The sequence below is a fragment of the Oncorhynchus masou genome, chromosome 21 (genome assembly GCF_036934945.1).
Source record: "Oncorhynchus masou masou isolate Uvic2021 chromosome 21, UVic_Omas_1.1, whole genome shotgun sequence".
NCBI lineage: Eukaryota > Metazoa > Chordata > Actinopteri > Salmoniformes > Salmonidae > Oncorhynchus > Oncorhynchus masou.
Window position 1 is genome coordinate 18,310,194 of NC_088232.1, and position 16,751 is coordinate 18,326,944.

General features: G+C 41.3%; 2 protein-coding genes and 1 non-coding gene across 3 annotated transcripts in view; 1 reads left to right on the forward strand and 2 right to left on the reverse strand.

Moving 5' to 3' along the window:
• The window catches only part of LOC135507456 (otoferlin-like), a 43,700-nt gene extending 39,971 nt beyond the window's left edge, over positions 1 to 3,729 (forward strand). Inside the window, exons 38-41 of the mRNA XM_064926990.1 lie at positions 60 to 301; positions 564 to 742; positions 1,054 to 1,154; positions 2,788 to 3,729. Coding sequence (XP_064783062.1) covers positions 60 to 301; positions 564 to 742; positions 1,054 to 1,154; positions 2,788 to 2,968 — 703 coding nt within the window. The 3' untranslated portion in view covers positions 2,969 to 3,729. The remainder of the gene's footprint in view (positions 1 to 59; positions 302 to 563; positions 743 to 1,053; positions 1,155 to 2,787) is intronic.
• A 135-nt stretch (positions 3,730 to 3,864) lies between these two features.
• On the reverse strand, positions 3,865 to 3,937 carry trnaa-agc (transfer RNA alanine (anticodon AGC)). Its single transcript has one exon. It is a non-coding gene; the product is annotated as a tRNA-Ala (tRNA).
• A 538-nt stretch (positions 3,938 to 4,475) lies between these two features.
• Positions 4,476 to 13,750, reverse strand: LOC135507906 (microtubule-associated protein RP/EB family member 3-like). Its single transcript, XM_064927681.1, has 7 exons — positions 13,438 to 13,750; positions 11,618 to 11,747; positions 11,140 to 11,285; positions 9,334 to 9,490; positions 8,039 to 8,181; positions 6,621 to 6,773; positions 4,476 to 6,370 (listed from the first exon to the last, which is right to left on the reverse strand). The coding sequence occupies exons 2-7, from the start codon at positions 11,736 to 11,738 to the stop codon at positions 6,302 to 6,304; spliced, it is 789 nt and encodes a 262-aa protein (XP_064783753.1). The 5' UTR covers positions 11,739 to 11,747; positions 13,438 to 13,750; the 3' UTR covers positions 4,476 to 6,301.
• Positions 13,751 to 16,751: the final 3,001 nt, after the last annotated feature.

Below are 16,751 nucleotides of genomic sequence, written 5' to 3' on the forward strand. Positions count from 1 at the left end.
CGGGGTGTATCTTGTACTCGATATTTGAACCGTGTCTTCTTCTTCATTCCATTCAACAGCTGGCTGAAAGGTCAGCAGGAGGACAAGCAGGACACAGACGTCCACTACCACTCCCTGACAGGGGAGGGTCTCTTCAACTGGCGCTTCATCTACCCCTTTGACTACTTACAGGCTGAAGAGAAGATCGTCATCTCTAAGAAGGAGTCCATGTTCGCCTGGGACGAGACTGAGTATAAGATCCCTGCTCGTCTCAACCTACAAGTCTGGGATGCTGATCACTTCTCTGCAGATGATTTTTTAGGTGGGGTGATTTGATTTCCCTTTGATTTAAACCTTCACCATAAGGATCTTCTAGGCTGTAGATGTTTCTGTGACTATAACGTTTCAGACTAGGGCTACGGGGAATTGAATTTCCCTTTTTTTTAAATGTGTCTTCAAATTCTGGGACATGGAAAATACTGTCGTGGCAGTCATAACACAAAAATCGACACAATCAACAACAACAGCTGAGAGCCCTTCATGCATATCAAGTAAAATTGTATGATATTTATGCCCTTTCCCAGGCGCCATTGAGCTAGACCTGAACCGTTTCCCTCGTGGAGCGAAGACAGCCAAGCAGTGCTCCATCAACATGGTGCTGAATGAAAAGGATATTCCCATGGTGTCCATCTTCAAACAGATGAGGATCAAGGGCTGGTGGCCCTTCCTGGCCAGAGATGAGAATGACGAGTTTGAACTCACGGTATGACTCAGATGTGTTGGGTTAAATGCGGAAGACACATTTTGGTTGAAAGCATTCAGTTGAACAACTGATGAGGTTGTTCCCCTTTTCTTATATAATGTGGACTTGATTAAACACATTCAAGTATGCAGTTGTCAAAATGGTGTCTTTGATTCAACAAGACGTGGCAATTGGGTTACACCCTGAAGAAGCAGAGTTAAATATTGAACAGATCAGTCAAGAGACAAAGACTTACTTTACATACTGTACGAACCTTTGCATACTGTATGAACCCCAGTGTTTCGGTAGTGATGTTGCTTGTGTCTTTGCAGGGGAAAGTGGAAGCCGAGCTGCAGCTGATGACTGCAGAGGAGGCCGAGAAGAACCCAGTGGGGGAAGGACGCAATGAACCTGAGCCCCTGGAGAAACCCAAGTAAGAGCACCGTTCCCCCGTTACCACTACCGCTCTTTAGGTTGCTTACACACTGAGATAACAAATACGGTGGAGCCAACTCAATCTATTTCAACGGGGAAGGGGCATTGGAGTGGGGAAGGGGCATTGGAGTGGGGAAGGGGCATTGGAGTGGGGAAGGGGCAGTTGCGTTATTTTTTTGCATCGTGAGGTTGCCCTAAAACAACGATCTGCCATGCGGTCGGAACGCACCCTCGTCGGAACACACAGGAACGTAACGTTACGGTGCATTTGATTAAAATACTTACAAATTACGGACTAAAAGAAAGGGTCTTTTATGAAATTGCTTCGACCAAGTACCAGATTTGACCAGGGATCATCATACTTTGGAAGGTAAGTAACCAACCAACCCCCCCCAGCCGTCCAGACACAGCCTTCCTATGGTTCCTCATGCCTTTCAAAACCATCAAAAACCTCATCTGCAACCAGTACTTCTGGCTCACGGTCAAGTTAGTGGTGGCCTTGCTGCTGGTGCTCGTCCTGGGCCTCTTCATCTACAGCATGCCTGGATACATGGCCAAGAAACTAATGGGTGTCTGAGGAGTGGATATTATTAAACGGGATAGTTCAGCGATTTAACATGTATTTAGATATTTGTTGCCTTACCTTGAAAGAAGTTGACAAGGTGGGAATGCAATACCCCCTTTGGTTTTGTTTAACTTGCCACTGCAAACAAGGTGAACTATACCTTTAAGAAAAGACGACTCAACAACTTCTCAACTCAGTGCTATATTCGAGGACTTGTTTTCCCTAACAAGCGTCTCCTCTTCTCGTGGAGTCACATGTTTTTGCCATGTGACAAGACAATCGCACACACACACACGCACGCACGCACGCACGCACGCACGTACGCACACACACACACACACACACACACACACACACACACACACACACACACACACACACACCATGTATCGGAAATGAAAGTAACAAAACCACGTCCAAGTAGAAATATAATATAGGAAATGAGATTGATGATGTATTATATACACACGTCCCTTTCAAAGACCAGTTCAATGACATAAAGTAGAAAACACGTTTAATATTGTGGTGTTGCGGAACACTTCAATGTACAAAATCAACTGTTCGGTTTGCAAATCAGATTGTGTTCTCGCTTGAAGTCACGTTGTACTAGCCTTGGTTTGGCATGGAATGACTGTTCTTCGGCTGTTTACAAGAATGTGTATTTGAATGTCTTTGTTCAACAGCGTGCAGCAAGTAGTACATTATGTATGCTCTGTTTGTGAGTAAACTGGCAAGGACAATAACTGATCCTGTTTTCTTTGTCACTCCATACATTTGAATCCAATACATCAGAATCCAATACATCAGAATCCAATACAATCTCAAGTGTTTTCTAATATATCTTAGTAAGAAATTATGCATCAATATTATGTATCAACATTTCAACTAAAAATGTCTTATATTTAGTCAGGATCTTCATTAGATTATTATAAGACATTAAGGTGTCATACATGCTTATGTCAGGTCTTACAATGTGTTATAACCCACTGTACCACAAACTATTCTACTGTCATGAACTTTACTGCAGTCAAGCGGTAACCAAGCAACCGTATTTTCTCTCCTCCAGCCGTCCAGACACAGCCTTCCTATGGTTCCTCATGCCTTTCAAAGCCATCAAAAACCTCATCTGCAACCAGTACTTCTGGCTCACGATCAAGTTAGTGGTGGCCTTGCTGCTGGTGCTCGTCCTGGGCCTCTTCATCTACAGCATGCCTGGATACATGGCCAAGAAACTAATGGGTGTCTGAGAGAGAAGGTTGTGTCCTTTGCCCAAAATCATAGCCAGACGTATGTATAGCCTACCATGTATAGCCTACCATGTATAGCCTACCATGTTTTAAATGCAGTGCCTACTTTGTCTTCAGTGGAGTACATTTTTTGGTGTACCTTGATAAGCAAACATTGTACAATGCAGCTCATTGAGACTCCACTTGATGTCTGAGAGTGTGCTCTTGTCTGTAAAGGTCTACGATATCAATAGGCAGTTAGGTTTCAGCCCTACACACCAGACCCGGGTTCAAATAGTATTTAAAATCATTTCAAAATACTTTGCTTGTCTTCAAGGACCAATAAAATAGTCAAACTCTAAATCCCACCCATCTGTTGCTCTAGGTAGTATTTGATAGATTTTATATAGTATTTTAACCCAAATCTGCTACACATAGACCTATGTATGTATAACCTACTATGATTTCAGTGGAGGGCATTATTTGGTGTGCCTTGATAGGCAAACACAGCGCTGTGCAGTCCCTTATGGCTACTGGAAAAATGCTTGACATCCTTCACTAGTCCTATGCTCTGCAGCCAATTTGTGTGTGTTGATGTGTATTTAGGCCTACTTCCAAAAGTTATAGAGTTGACATGATACTGTAGTTTAGTTGTAACACATAGTTTTAACTTACTGGCCACAGAATATTACACTAGCTGCCATGAGCATATCTATGTCCAATTCACTTCCAATGATCTTAGCTTTATTTTATTGCAAACATAATGATTTGAATTGACAATACTGCATTGAATTAAGAAGTTGATTAAATCTATTAAATATGTAGTCTATTTACTGATATTTTTATTGTCTGTATTTTATGTTATTTACATTAAGAGAATAAACTTACATTGACTTCTGTCGAAAACATCAAAAGTTTGGAGGATGCGGGCATCGATCCCGCTACCTCTCGCATGCTAAGCGAGCGCTCTACCATTTGAGCTAATCCCCCGGATGGGTGCACTATCGCCTGTACAATATCAGACGTTGCTGCTGTTGTGTTATACTACAAGCCTTACCTGTATTGAGTAGTACGGTGGTTCGACATTCATATCCGAAATTGTACATCCATGTTCTTTCTACATGGCTGATCTACGTTTCTGGCTGATCTACGAAATAAATATAACAATACAAATAATTTTACCACTGCAACACATTGTGTGGAATAATACTGCCCTCTACAGTCGTTGAATGGAAATGCATCGTCTTTTCTGGGCCCTATCATTGACAGTCGGGCCCATAGTGCAGTGGTTCCCAACTAGGGGTACTAGGACTGCTGGGGGTACTTTGCCATAGGCCTACTGGTAAAATGCAAATGAGTGGTTACTTCAGGGGTACTCCGGGCAGAGTAAAATCCAGTTGGTGGTACAGTAACCAAAAAAGGTTGGGATTCACTGCCATAGGGGGCCAAATGGGGCCCCGCCCTTCTAAGGTTTTCTGTGCACACAATCTTGTAGCTAAACAGAAATAAACAATAATATTAGAACAGCTTATTTCACAATCGTTTATTTCCTTACTAAAACTCAAAGAGATGAGAGTTATGCAAATAATGGTATGCAGTCAACACGCGAGAGAAAATGCAGGTCAAATTCTATTGCAGATGGCTGTTTGCAATGTAAAGGCAGTAGTACAGGGGAAATGACTTATATTCCTTATGATGCTCATGACGACCAGCATCATTTTGAACTGGTCATAGACCCCTAACTAACTCTGTGCGTCCCAAATGGCACCCTATTCCCTATATGGCGCAGTACTTTTGACCAGTAGTGCATGGCATACACGAAATAGGGTGCCATTTGGGACGTAACTCTAACTTCACTGTTCACTAAACTCAACCTGCAATTCCTAAGACTACAGCTGAGCAATATATTATAGCAAACCAAAAGTACAAACATAGCAAAATTAGCAGCGGAAATGTGATATGATCAAATCAAAGTAAATCACTTTTTTCGGGCTCTTTTAAAGCTGAAATCCGCATATGGGAAAACAGCACCACTGTTCTCCCCCAGCACGTTTGTTATTGTTTTAATTATGAAAGGGAGGAGAGGAGCATCCAGCATTGTGGAGAGAAAAAAAACAGTGTTCGTTGTTTGAAGTAACTTCTTTTTGGCATTTTTGTTAATATCGCAAACAGACATGTCAGTTTCACCATTACGGATTCCAGCTTCAAATAACACATTTTTACAGTTAAATGTAAAAAAATATTTTACTGCCATAATGTCAGCCTACATAGGACCTCAGGTATTGTTAATACCAAATGAAGTTCAAACTCATTATACATAATAAATACCATGGCATTTAACCAGACACTTCTGACTGAAGACAAAATCTACACATAAAATAGTTGACAAATATATTGCCCATTATTCACTGTCAATTTATAACATCCTCATGCTCAGATACAGCTAATCAAGAATGAGTACAGTCAAAGAGCATTGATCATATCCTTGCCCTAAATGATCATGTTTTATGTGTTTTCCCTTAATGTTACCACACGCCATCAACTAAAAGAAAAAGCTTCTTAAGCTGTTTCACTGCCATCAGCACAAATGACAGCATTGTTTAATATTCATACATTTTGCATCAATTGTTCTACTATTTGTTAAATCAAATCAGTAAATAAGAAAGTATTGACAAATGAAATACAATTTGTTGTCATAGACCATTTTGTTAAGAGTCTACGTGTGACTCTTGTGGTAACGGGTAACCTGTCATACAGTAACATGCACAAGGTGCTTTCTATACTCTGGAACAAACCCAAAATGAGGTTTCGAAAAAGCACGAGTCAAACCAAAAAACAAACTAACAAATGTATTCTGACAACTACCTTATTTCAAAACCATTCCTTTAAATTAAATAAAAAAATCATATTTACAACTCTGAATGAATTGTGTAGGCCTAACATCCCCATTAATATCACATTGGTTTTGTTCATTTCTCTGTGTTATACTATGTGCCATGCTGGAACGACTAGGATATGTTCTGTTATTGTTGCCTCTACTGTGTCATTGGGGAGGGGGGAGGGAGGAGTAGCTTAGGACACTGAGAAGTAGAAGTGTATGTACAGTAGATAACCCGGGGGAAGGGGGGAGACAAACATATATAAATATGAAGAGAGAGGAAGAGAGGAAAAGAGAGAGAGAACAGGGACAGGATAGAGGTATTTATAGTGTGCAAAAAGAGGGACAAAGGAGAGAGAGAGTGAGAGAGAAACAGAGACAGGGACAAAGAAGAGAGGCAGAAAGAGGGTGAATATGGATGGACATAAGAGTTTAGACGAGGGAGAGGGGGGATATGGACAGAAGGTATAACAGGCTCAGTATTCATCCTGGTCCAAGTGGGCCTGTTCATCAATCTCGTCATCATCTGGAGCAGCAAAGCCGTCCTGAAACACAAAACACAGATATTATCAGATTTACAGTGTATGTTGATGATAACCCACAACCCCTAATATTTGATACATGAGAGGGGATAGATCCAATTAAGGATAGCTCAGGGCTACACGTAGATTATTGTAGCATCTCTAGTTTAAAAAAGAAGCCTATTCTTTATTCCGTTTCAGTGTTGTGACCAATGATGTACAGGTATATGAACACAATGAATTATACTGTATATGTCTGGGTTGTGTCAGGTACCTCTGTGGCGTAGAGAATGTCCATGATCCTGGAGAGGTGAGGGTTGGTGTCACTCTCGTGTTCTTGACAGATCAGCTCAATGTCTCTCAGCTTACTGAAGTAGAAATCTCTTTCCTTCTCTAGTCCGTCCACTGTCAACTTCAGCTCCATCAACTACACAGACAGGAAAAGGTTGTTTCAAACACATGGGGAATAAAAGGTCTATGTACAGTGCCTTCGGAAAGTGTTCAGACCCTTGACTTTTTTAACATTTTGTTACGTTAAAGCCTTATTGTAAAATGTATTAAATTGTCGTCCCCCCCGCCTCATCAATCTACACACAATACCCTATAATGATAAAGAAAACTGATTAAAAAAAACTGAAATATCAGATTTACATAAGTATTCAGACCCTTTACTCAGTACTTTGTTGAAGTACCTTTGGTAGCGATTACAGCCTCGAGTCTTCTTGGGTATGACGCTACAAGCTTGGCACACCTGTATTTGGGGAGTTTCTCCCGTTCTTCTCTGCAGGTCCTCTCAAGCTCTGTCAGGTTGGATGGGGAGCATCGCTGCACAGCTATTTTCAGGTCTCTCCAGAGATGTTCGTTTGGGTTCACCTGCCAAGGTCCTTCTCCCCCGATTGGTCAGTTTGGCCGGGCGGCCAGCTCTAGGAAGAGACTTAAGTGGTTCCAAACTTCTTCCATTTAAGAATGTGTCCTTGCGGACCTTCAATGCTGCAGAAATGTTTTGGTGCCCTTCCTCAAATCTGTGCCTCGACACAATCCTGTCTCGGAGCTCTACGGTCAATTCTTTTGACCTCATGGCTTGGTTTTTGCTCTGACATGCATAAGGTATTTCTGTTTTTTATTTTTTTATAAATTTGCAAAAAACTCTAAAACATGTTTTTTCTTTGTCATTATGGGCTATTGTGTGTAGATTGATGAGGGGGAAAAAAAACAATTTAATACATTTTAGAATAAGGCTGTTATACGTAACAAAATGTGAAAAAAAGTCAAGGGGTCTGAATACTTTCCAAATACACCGTCGTACTCACTGAGTATTACAAACTTATGTTAGTTACATGCTTACTATACTTGACCTAAACTTACATTTTGTTTCCTAATATGCATGAAATATACCTTTTTAGCCTCCTCGTTTTTGGATAAGTCACAACTGAATCAAAAATTAGGATACAAACTCGTGTGAACTTACACTCACACTTCACATTACAAAGACCAGAGCATGGATGTAGCCTACAGCCAAGTCTCAGGGCTAAGCATGACTCTACTTGCAGTAAATAACACCTGATAACGGAGGTGAAACTAACACAGGATACCGTCATTCGTATTGAATACTGTCAATACCACATTAGTATGGCCCAAGAGTTTACTTCTCCAATGTAGAGTAAGGCCTCCTTACCCTCCCTGGGACTCTACCTGTTGATTCAGCTCCATGAGTTCCCCGTCGCTGCCCCCGTTCCGCGCCAGAGCCGGGGTCTTCCTCACATGCACTGTGGTATTCAGCACCCTCTGGGGCGCGGGCATTATCTTGGGCACTGTGGGCGACATCCTCTGGGGGCCTGGAATGATCAGATGGTGTTAGGGCTCTATTCGTTTTGTAAAGCTGAAGCGTTACCGATTGTGCGGTAGAAATGTAAAGGTCATTTCCGATTGAGCCGACATCTGGAGCATATGCAGTTTACCGTGAATGCAGTCTCCGCTAAAAGCAGAAGCATTGCCTTTAAATTTCAACCAGGCTGTAACGCTGAACTTCAGTGGTACTGATTGCGTACTGAGTACTGATTGGAGTCCTTAGTGTTGCAGTGCAGGTTTACTGTTAGAACATTTAGGCCTGGATTCAATCCAATGCGCGTTATTGAGCAGCGCACTATAACAGACTCTTAAAGGTAATTTACAGTGAACGCAAACTTCGGGGGAAAAGGCCTTTAAAGGGCACATTGAGGGCTCTCCAGTGCACTGCTCTGTAATGCGCCTTGGATTGAAACCCAGCCATACTCACAGTAAATGTCAACAAAATACTATTCAACAAATATTTGTAAACTAAAAGTAGTAGAAATAGTAGTAAATACTAGCAAACATAGTAAGCAAATGCTCGTTGTTTGTCACCCCATGCGATCAAAGCCATGGATACTACTACTATAGTGGTTCAACGAGAACCCATGTTGTAAGCATAGCAAAATGTTTCGCCGGTAGTGTAACACACACTAGCTATATTACTGATTTTAGGAACCAATGCTGATTTATTTTCAACCTTAATACCAAAAGACGATGCACAAAAAAAGCTGTTTTTACACATTGCATGTCTAAGATCAAGGCTTAAAACATCTCTGTTAGCACAAAGGGTCCCAAAGGGTTGCCCCAATTATCAATTCGCTCAATATAGAATAACTGGAACAATTTTATTTATAAATTGGAAAATAATGTATTTGTGTTCAAAGGGTACTGTGAAGATCACAAGAATACCGACACTGACTCCCAGCGCTACCTTTCCTTGACTGTTTCTAAAACGCTCGCCTGTGAAATGACCATCACAGAGATATCATCCAGTGGAACATGCACAAACAGACCAGTTGCTTGCAGAGCGCTTTGCGTGTTTTGAGCCATCCAAAGCTCAATCAGCGAGCCAATCCCATTCAGAAGAGATATAACCATTATTTTGGGGTTACCTGGAGGACCGTGAGTTCTCTTTGGTCTGTGGGAAAAGTGATCACCTGGATTGGGGGCGGGAGCCATGTCTTGCCCCTGTCTGGCTTGTAGAGGCTCGTACTCCTTCCCATCATAGTTGGCGTCGAAGAACTTCTTGAACCACTGCACGAACTCAAAGTTGTCCTGGAACTTTCCTTTTACGAGCTTCTCGACAGGAATTATCTGTAGGAATGAGAATAAACATTTGAAAGCTTTTTGAGAGATGAAAATCTAGAGGCTGGCTGAAGTCACAAAGGAATTAATCAAGGGAAAATGGGTACGATAAACCACTGTTTCAGACACAAATGATTTTTGTTATGATGATACGTGCCTTCATAAAGTATTCATACCCCTTGACTTATTCCACATTTGGTTGTGTTACAGCCTGACTTCAAAATGGATTAAGAGCTCTATTGAGTCTGCATCGCGGATGTTCAGCTTTACAGCGTAACTGAAATTTAAAGGCAATGTTCCCACTTTAGCGGAGACTGTATTCACGGTAACTGCTGCATATGTCGTCTAAATCGGAAATGACCTTTACAGTTCTATTGTGGAAACTGTAACACTTCAGCTTTACAGGTTGACTAGAGCCCTAAATAGATGCATTTTTCACCCATCTACACACAATACCCCATGTTCCACTCAGGAACATTGAATGTTGTCTTGGTAAGCAACTCCAGTGTAAATTTGGCCCTGTGTTTAAGGTTATTGTCCTGCTGAAAGGTGCATTTGTCTCCCAGTGTCTGTTGGAAAGCAGACTGAGACTTGTTTTCCTCTAGGATTTTGCCTGTGATTAGTTCTATTCTGTTTATTTTTATCCTAAAAAACACTTCTTAGTCCTTGCCAATGACAAGCATACCCATAACATGATGCAGCCACCACCTGCTTGGAAATACGAGTGGAACTCAGTGATGTGTTGTGTTGGATATGCCCCAAACATAACTTGCCCCCAAAATAGCTTTGTATTCAGAATATAAAGTTAATTTCTTTGCCACATTTTTTGCCGTTTCACTTTAGAACTTTATTGCAAACAGGATGCATGTTTTGGAATATTTGTATTCTGTACATGCTTCCTTATTTTATTGTGAAGTAACTGCAATGTTATTGATCCATCCTGAGTTTTCTCCAATCACAGCATTTAAACTCGGTTTTAAAGTCACCATTGGCCTCATGGTGAAACGCCTGAGCAGTTTTCTTCCTCTCTGGCAACTGAGTTAAGAAGGACACCTTTATCTTTGTAGTGTATGGGTGTATAGATACACCTTCCAAAGGGTAATTAATATCTTTACCATGCTCAGAGGGATATATATATATTTTTTTACCCATCTGCTGATATGTGCCCTTCTTTTGCAAGGCATTGGAAAACCTCCCTGGACTTTATGGTTTAATTTGTGTTTGAAATTCACAGCTTGACTGAGAGACTTTACAGATAATTGAATGTGTGGAGTACAGAGATGAGGTAGTCACTCGAAAATCATGTTAAACACTATAATTGCAGACAGAGAGTAAATCCATGCAACTTATTATGTGACTTGTTAAGCACATTTTTACTCCTGAACTTATATAGGTTTGCCATAACAAAGGGGTTGAAGACTTATTCACTCAAGACATTTCATTTGTAAAAATTTCTAAAAACATAATTTCACTTTGACATTACGGGGTATTCTGTGTAGGCCAGTGACACAAAAAAAATCAAAATCAAATCAAAATCAAAATGGTATCAATTTTAAATTCAGGCTGTAACACAACAAAATGTGGAAAAAGTCAAGGGGTGTGAATGCGTTCTGACTTGTAATGTTTTATAGATGATGACAAATAGATAATAGTCTGACTTTGTCGACTCCCATCCTCTTGAAGGCAGCCTGGAGAACTTTGAAGTTGTGTATGAACTCATGTTCCAACTTGGCCTGGAACTTAACCTTCTTTAGCAGGACACAGCCTGGGAAAAGCATGTCCATGAACTGACAGTACGCTGCACCTAGAAGGTAAACAAAAGAAGAAAAAGTGCATAAGACAACACAATTCAAATCTCATCTCCACTCATTATTTGAATGGGTTTGGTGAGGACTTGAGGTCCATCCCAGCAGGTAAAACTGGTTGAAAGGATGCCATGATTATAACCAAATTATAACCAGTGTAATGATGTCATTTCAACCAGATTTCCCCAAAGGGATAAGGAAAGGACCCATTCATTTACATTATTTTGGAGATGATAGAACAACTCGTATGTTCTCTAGGTGGAGATAAGGAACCCGAAAATAGAGAACTTTGGAGGCACAACGCAATCACAAGTCAGGAATGGAGACCTACCCGAGCAGAGCTGTTCTATCTTGGTGTAGGTGAGGTGTAGGGAATCGTTGAGCCAGGCCAGCATATCATGCCTGCTCAGGGTGTCACAGGACACAGACGTGGCGTGCACATTCACTGCCATCTTCTATACCTAAGGAAAGAAAATACATCACAAGAATTAGACATTCACTGCCACACTTTATACATGAAGAAAAAGACATCACAATTTGACATTCACTGCCACACTTTATACATGAAGAAAAAGACATCACAATTTGACATTCACTGCCAAACCAAAAAACATTGCAAAGATGTTAAACTGGGCAGCGTTTAAGAAAACTCCATAGCGTACCATAGCAGTGCTGCAAAACATAAAAGGACTTTTGTGGTTAAAAATAGAAGGAATTCAAGGATCTATTGTAAAGACTTCAAGGAATTCATACTTTGTTAGACAAGAGACCATGAGGGTTCCTCACAGGGTCACAAAAAATCAGCACTGAGGGCTTGGTTCCAAAATTTGCTCTGACATGGTCTACACTACAGCCTTGACTACAGGTATGTATTTGTTTCACTACAAAACAGGAATGTAAATAGAAACTAATGTATGCCTAATGTTGAAGTGAACACTACACCGTCTGGGTTGGTTTGATGTTTGCAGGAGTGATTTTTAACATTTAATCTTCTGTTGTCACAATAATCCTCTCAGTTAAGACAGAATTTCCTAGTACTTGATTTCCTAGCAGCACAGACAGACAGACAGCGACATCTTAAATGCATAAACAACAATCGCTCTTATTACCACGGAGAAATCACTAGCACTGATGACACTGATAATAACCAATCAGATTTCTTTTGTCTCTCGTGGCTATCACCTGACCCAGGATCTGTGGATACGCGAAGAGGAAGTGGCCATGTATTTGACATATGTATGATCTGATCAAAATAAATAACATAGACGAGTATCATCACCTTTTTGGAAATGAAAAACAAAAGGCATTAGCCAACGTAACGAGTTGCATGTAGAAAGGTTAGACTTACACTGTACATATTTGTATGACGTTTAAATTATGGGAGTATAATGTATTCATATTAATGAATGATCAGTCTGTGCCGGCAGAGGAGAATGGCCTAGCTCTTTTCCCATTCCTGCCCTTGCTCTCAGAAACATTATAAATGATTGCATAGCAATATACAATACTTGCACCTCCGAGGAGCGTGCATTGAATAGCACGAGCCTGCCTATCTGTCAAAATCCCAGGTGGCCGCACAATTAGGTAGGCTAATTGTAGCCTATTACGGACAGTAGGCCTACCCCACCTCCGTTAACTGTTTTAGAGGGCTGTATGTAAAAGTGTTACACCTGGGTTTATAACACAATCATGACTATTCTACTGTAATAAAAGCCCAATTACAAGCAACCATAAACACCACAGACACTACCGTGGGAGGAGTCAATTTTATTCTCGTCTCTAAATCCTATTCTATTCTAGGCCTTTACAGAACGGTGCGCAATCTCACTCTATATAAGGTTCACAAAATATATAAATTTATTCGGTATTTATACGCAGTAAATTGATCATTAATAGCATGCTCAGAGAAGAATACATTTGCCCTATTTGTATTAGGTGTAAAGAAACAAAACCCTGCAATGTTACAGTTGCTATCCAAGGAGCCGGGCCCCCTCTGCAGGCCTCTCGGAGTAGAGGGCTGTCACTGTAAACGAAATATCCTCACTGAATGGATGAGGCACCATATTATGCCATAAAAATGCAAAAGGCACGCATAAAATGTATAATTTGCTAAGGCAAATGCAGTGTTTGGGTAGAACATGCATTACTCACTGTATTCCGAGAGCTATCTTTCTCTGTTGTTATTTCGCTGGAAGTATTCCTATGCTCCAATCCTCCGCTGTTGCTGTTGCCAGAACTCCTGCGCGGTGCACTGGTTAGTAATGGCCCGCCTCCACTACTTCATCAGTGCTATCTGGGATATTTGGGACGTCCCTACCGTAAACCTCACTTAACCCCATGGGTGAAGGTAAGGCGGTACGGTCCGGTACGGCGTCCCGACAAAATAAATAGTGAGCCTATCACAATAATAAAAACAAAATGTCAAGAAAACTGTAGGCTGTTACACCATTATTTATCATTACTGTGTGTCAGAGGGCGAAAGGAATTGAAAACGTGTGGTACGGCTGCAACCTGGTCTCAACGTATTTCGTATTATTATGTACGTAAAATCCGAGAAACTAATGGTTACTTACATACATAGGCTAGGGGTTAGGGTTACATTTAAGTTTATGAGTTAGGTTAAAGGGCTTTAAGGTTAGGGTTAGGGGAAAGGTTTGCTAAAAGTTTTAGGGTTAACCTCTTACATCTATGGGGGCGCTATTTCATTTTTGGATGAAAAACGTTCCCGTTTTAAACAAGATATTTTGTCACAAAAAGATGCTCGACTATGCATATAATTGATACCATTCGAAAGAAAACACTCTGACGTGTCCAGAAATACCAAGATATTCTCTGTGCGTGCCCTAGAACGTGAGCTTCAGGCAAAACCAAGATGAGATGGCATCCAGGAAATGACAAGGATTTTTGAGGCTCTGTTTTCCATTGTCTCCTTATATGGCTGTGAATGCGAGAGGAATGAGCCTGCCCTTTCTGTCGTTTCCCCAAGGTGTCTGCAGCATTGTGACGTATTTGTAGGCAGATCATTGGAAGATTGACCATAAGAGACCACATTTACCAGGTGTCCGCCCGGTGTTCTGCGCCGAAATTGGTGCGCAAAAGTCACCTGCCAGTATTTTTCCATGCGATACAGAGAGGAAAGCAAGCTTCCACGAACTGCATATCAATGAAGAGATATGTGAAAAAACACCTTGAGGATTGATTCCAAACAACGTTTGCCATGTTTCGGTCGATATTATGTAGTTAATCCGGAAAAAGTTTTACGTTGTAGGTGACTGAATTTTCGGTTCATTTCGGTAGCCAGACGCAATGTAGAAAACGGAACGATTTCTCCTACACACAGACGCTTTCAGGAAAAACTGCGCATTTGGTATGTAACTGAGAGTCTCCTCATTGAAAACATCAGAAGCTCTTCAAAGGTAAATGATTTTATTTATTTGGTTATCTGGTTTTTGTGAAAATGTTGCGTGCTAAATGCTACTCAAAATGCTATGCTAGCTTTGCATACTCTTACACAAATTAGTCAATTTCTATGGTTCAAAAGCATATTTTGAAAATCTGAGATGACAGTGTTGTTAAGAAAAGGCTAAGCTTGAGAGCAGACGCATTATTTTCATTTTATTTGCGATTTTCAGAAATCGTTAACGTTGCGTTATGCTAATGAGCCTGAGGCTTTAGTCACAAACCCGGATCCGGGATGGGGAGTTTCAAGAAGTTAAGGTTAGGGGAAGGGTTAGCTAACAAGCTTAAAGTTAGGATTAGGGGGAGGGTTTCGCTAACATCCCAGCTAGCTCAACCAGTGTGAAATGGCTAGCTAGTTTGCAGGGTGCTCGCTACTAGGCTTTTGTGGAGCGATAGGTAACGATACTTTGTGGGTGTCAGTTGTTGATGTGTACAGAGGGTCCCTGGTTCGAGCCCAGGTAGGGGCGAGGAGAGGGATGGAAGCAATACTGTGATACTAGCAATGAGGAATTGGCCAAGAAGCGGCACTCTTCCGGGGGGCCGGAACTGATTGAATCGGTCCAGAATCGGGTGTCGGACTCTGCCCAGAATCAAAATGAATGACTGCCCAGAATCAGCCCAAGTACATCGGGCCATTTCCGTCTACCGGAATTCAGCCAACTTTGCCGGCATCTTACCAGAATCCCCCAGAAGCGGCACAACTCAAATTTAAATACATTTATACAAAATTACCCAATTTAGTAATTCAAAATATTACTATTACACATTTTATGCATACAAATTATACCCATCCAACCCCCCAAAAAATTATGTCGGAGGAAACACCATACACCTGGTGACTGTGTCAGCATGCATGCGCCTGGCCCGCCACAAGAGTCACTACACCTGATGGGACAAGAACATGCCGGCCGGCCAAAACCTCCCCTAACTCGGACGATGCTGGGCCAATTGTGCATTGCCTCATGGGTCTCCCGGTCGCGGCCGCCACGGGTATCGAACTAGCATCTGTAGCAATGCAGTTTGCACTGTGATTCGGTGTCTCCCGAGTGTCCACTGTGCCACTCGGGAGGCTCCATCCACATTTTTTAATGCTTATCAATTGCACAAAGTATCAAAATACAACTTAAACATGACTATTAAAGAATTTTATTTAAATGTTAATTGTATTTTTTGATCACAGAAACACAGAGAAAATATGGTAAAAATAAATAAATAATGAAATGTTAATTATATAAAGCAGACTGTGTAATCTTCTGCCAGAGAGTAGCCCCAATCGGCCCGAGCCCCAAGTAATACATTTGGGCCAGACAACTCACACCGGAATTGGCCCAAGCTCAATCCCTGCATCCTAGCCATAAGTAATACTGCCTAAGGCGGCCCAGACTCGGGCCAGATTACCTCGGCCGAGTCTGACTCTCAGCCAAGTGCCCCGACTCTCAGACGGAATCGGCCCAGATTCACTCTGCTAGCTGGGATGCTAAGTAGTTGCAAAGTAGCTTAAAGGCAGTAAGTTGTTGAAAAGTTGCTAATTAGCTAAAATGTTAAAGTTGTTCATGATGAGATTAAAACAGGCAACCTTTGGGATGCTAGACCTTCGTTATACTCCCACCCATCCACCGCAACTATTTGGTTTTTGCCTTAATTAAGTAACCATCTGTTTTATTTAAATTCCAAATGTAACATATCATACTAATTTGTACTATGCTACGTCTAGTCTATGAGACTAGGCTGCAACCATACGCTCCAAAATGCGATGTGGTTCGACAAGAACACTGACATCTTGCCAAGGCAGAGATACACCGAGACTCACTCGGACACAGCAGTGGACGCATAAATTCTGGACTAATGGCAGTGGCCAAATGTCATCAGCCCAACACCTTTTGGTGTTTTGTTTAAACGTGCGTGGATACCCTAGTAAAGGAGCCCTTTGAAGAGATTGTTTGACAATCAGATTAAAACATCATGACTAGTTGTGTTTGTGCCTCTATAAAAAGGTAATACATGTT

Bases quoted from the DNA above. Each gene is read 5' to 3' on its own strand.
- LOC135507906 (XM_064927681.1), bottom strand. From the start codon at position 11,738: ATGGCAGTGAATGTGCACGCCACGTCTGTGTCCTGTGACACCCTGAGC. The intron at 11,286-11,617 runs GTAGGTCTCCAT...TTTACCTTCTAG, and splicing joins GATAGAACAGCTCTGCTCGG to GTGCAGCGTACTGTCAGTTC. The intron at 8,182-9,333 runs GTGATCACTTTT...TGATCATTCCAG, and splicing joins GGCTCCCGCCCCCAATCCAG to GCCCCCAGAGGATGTCGCCC.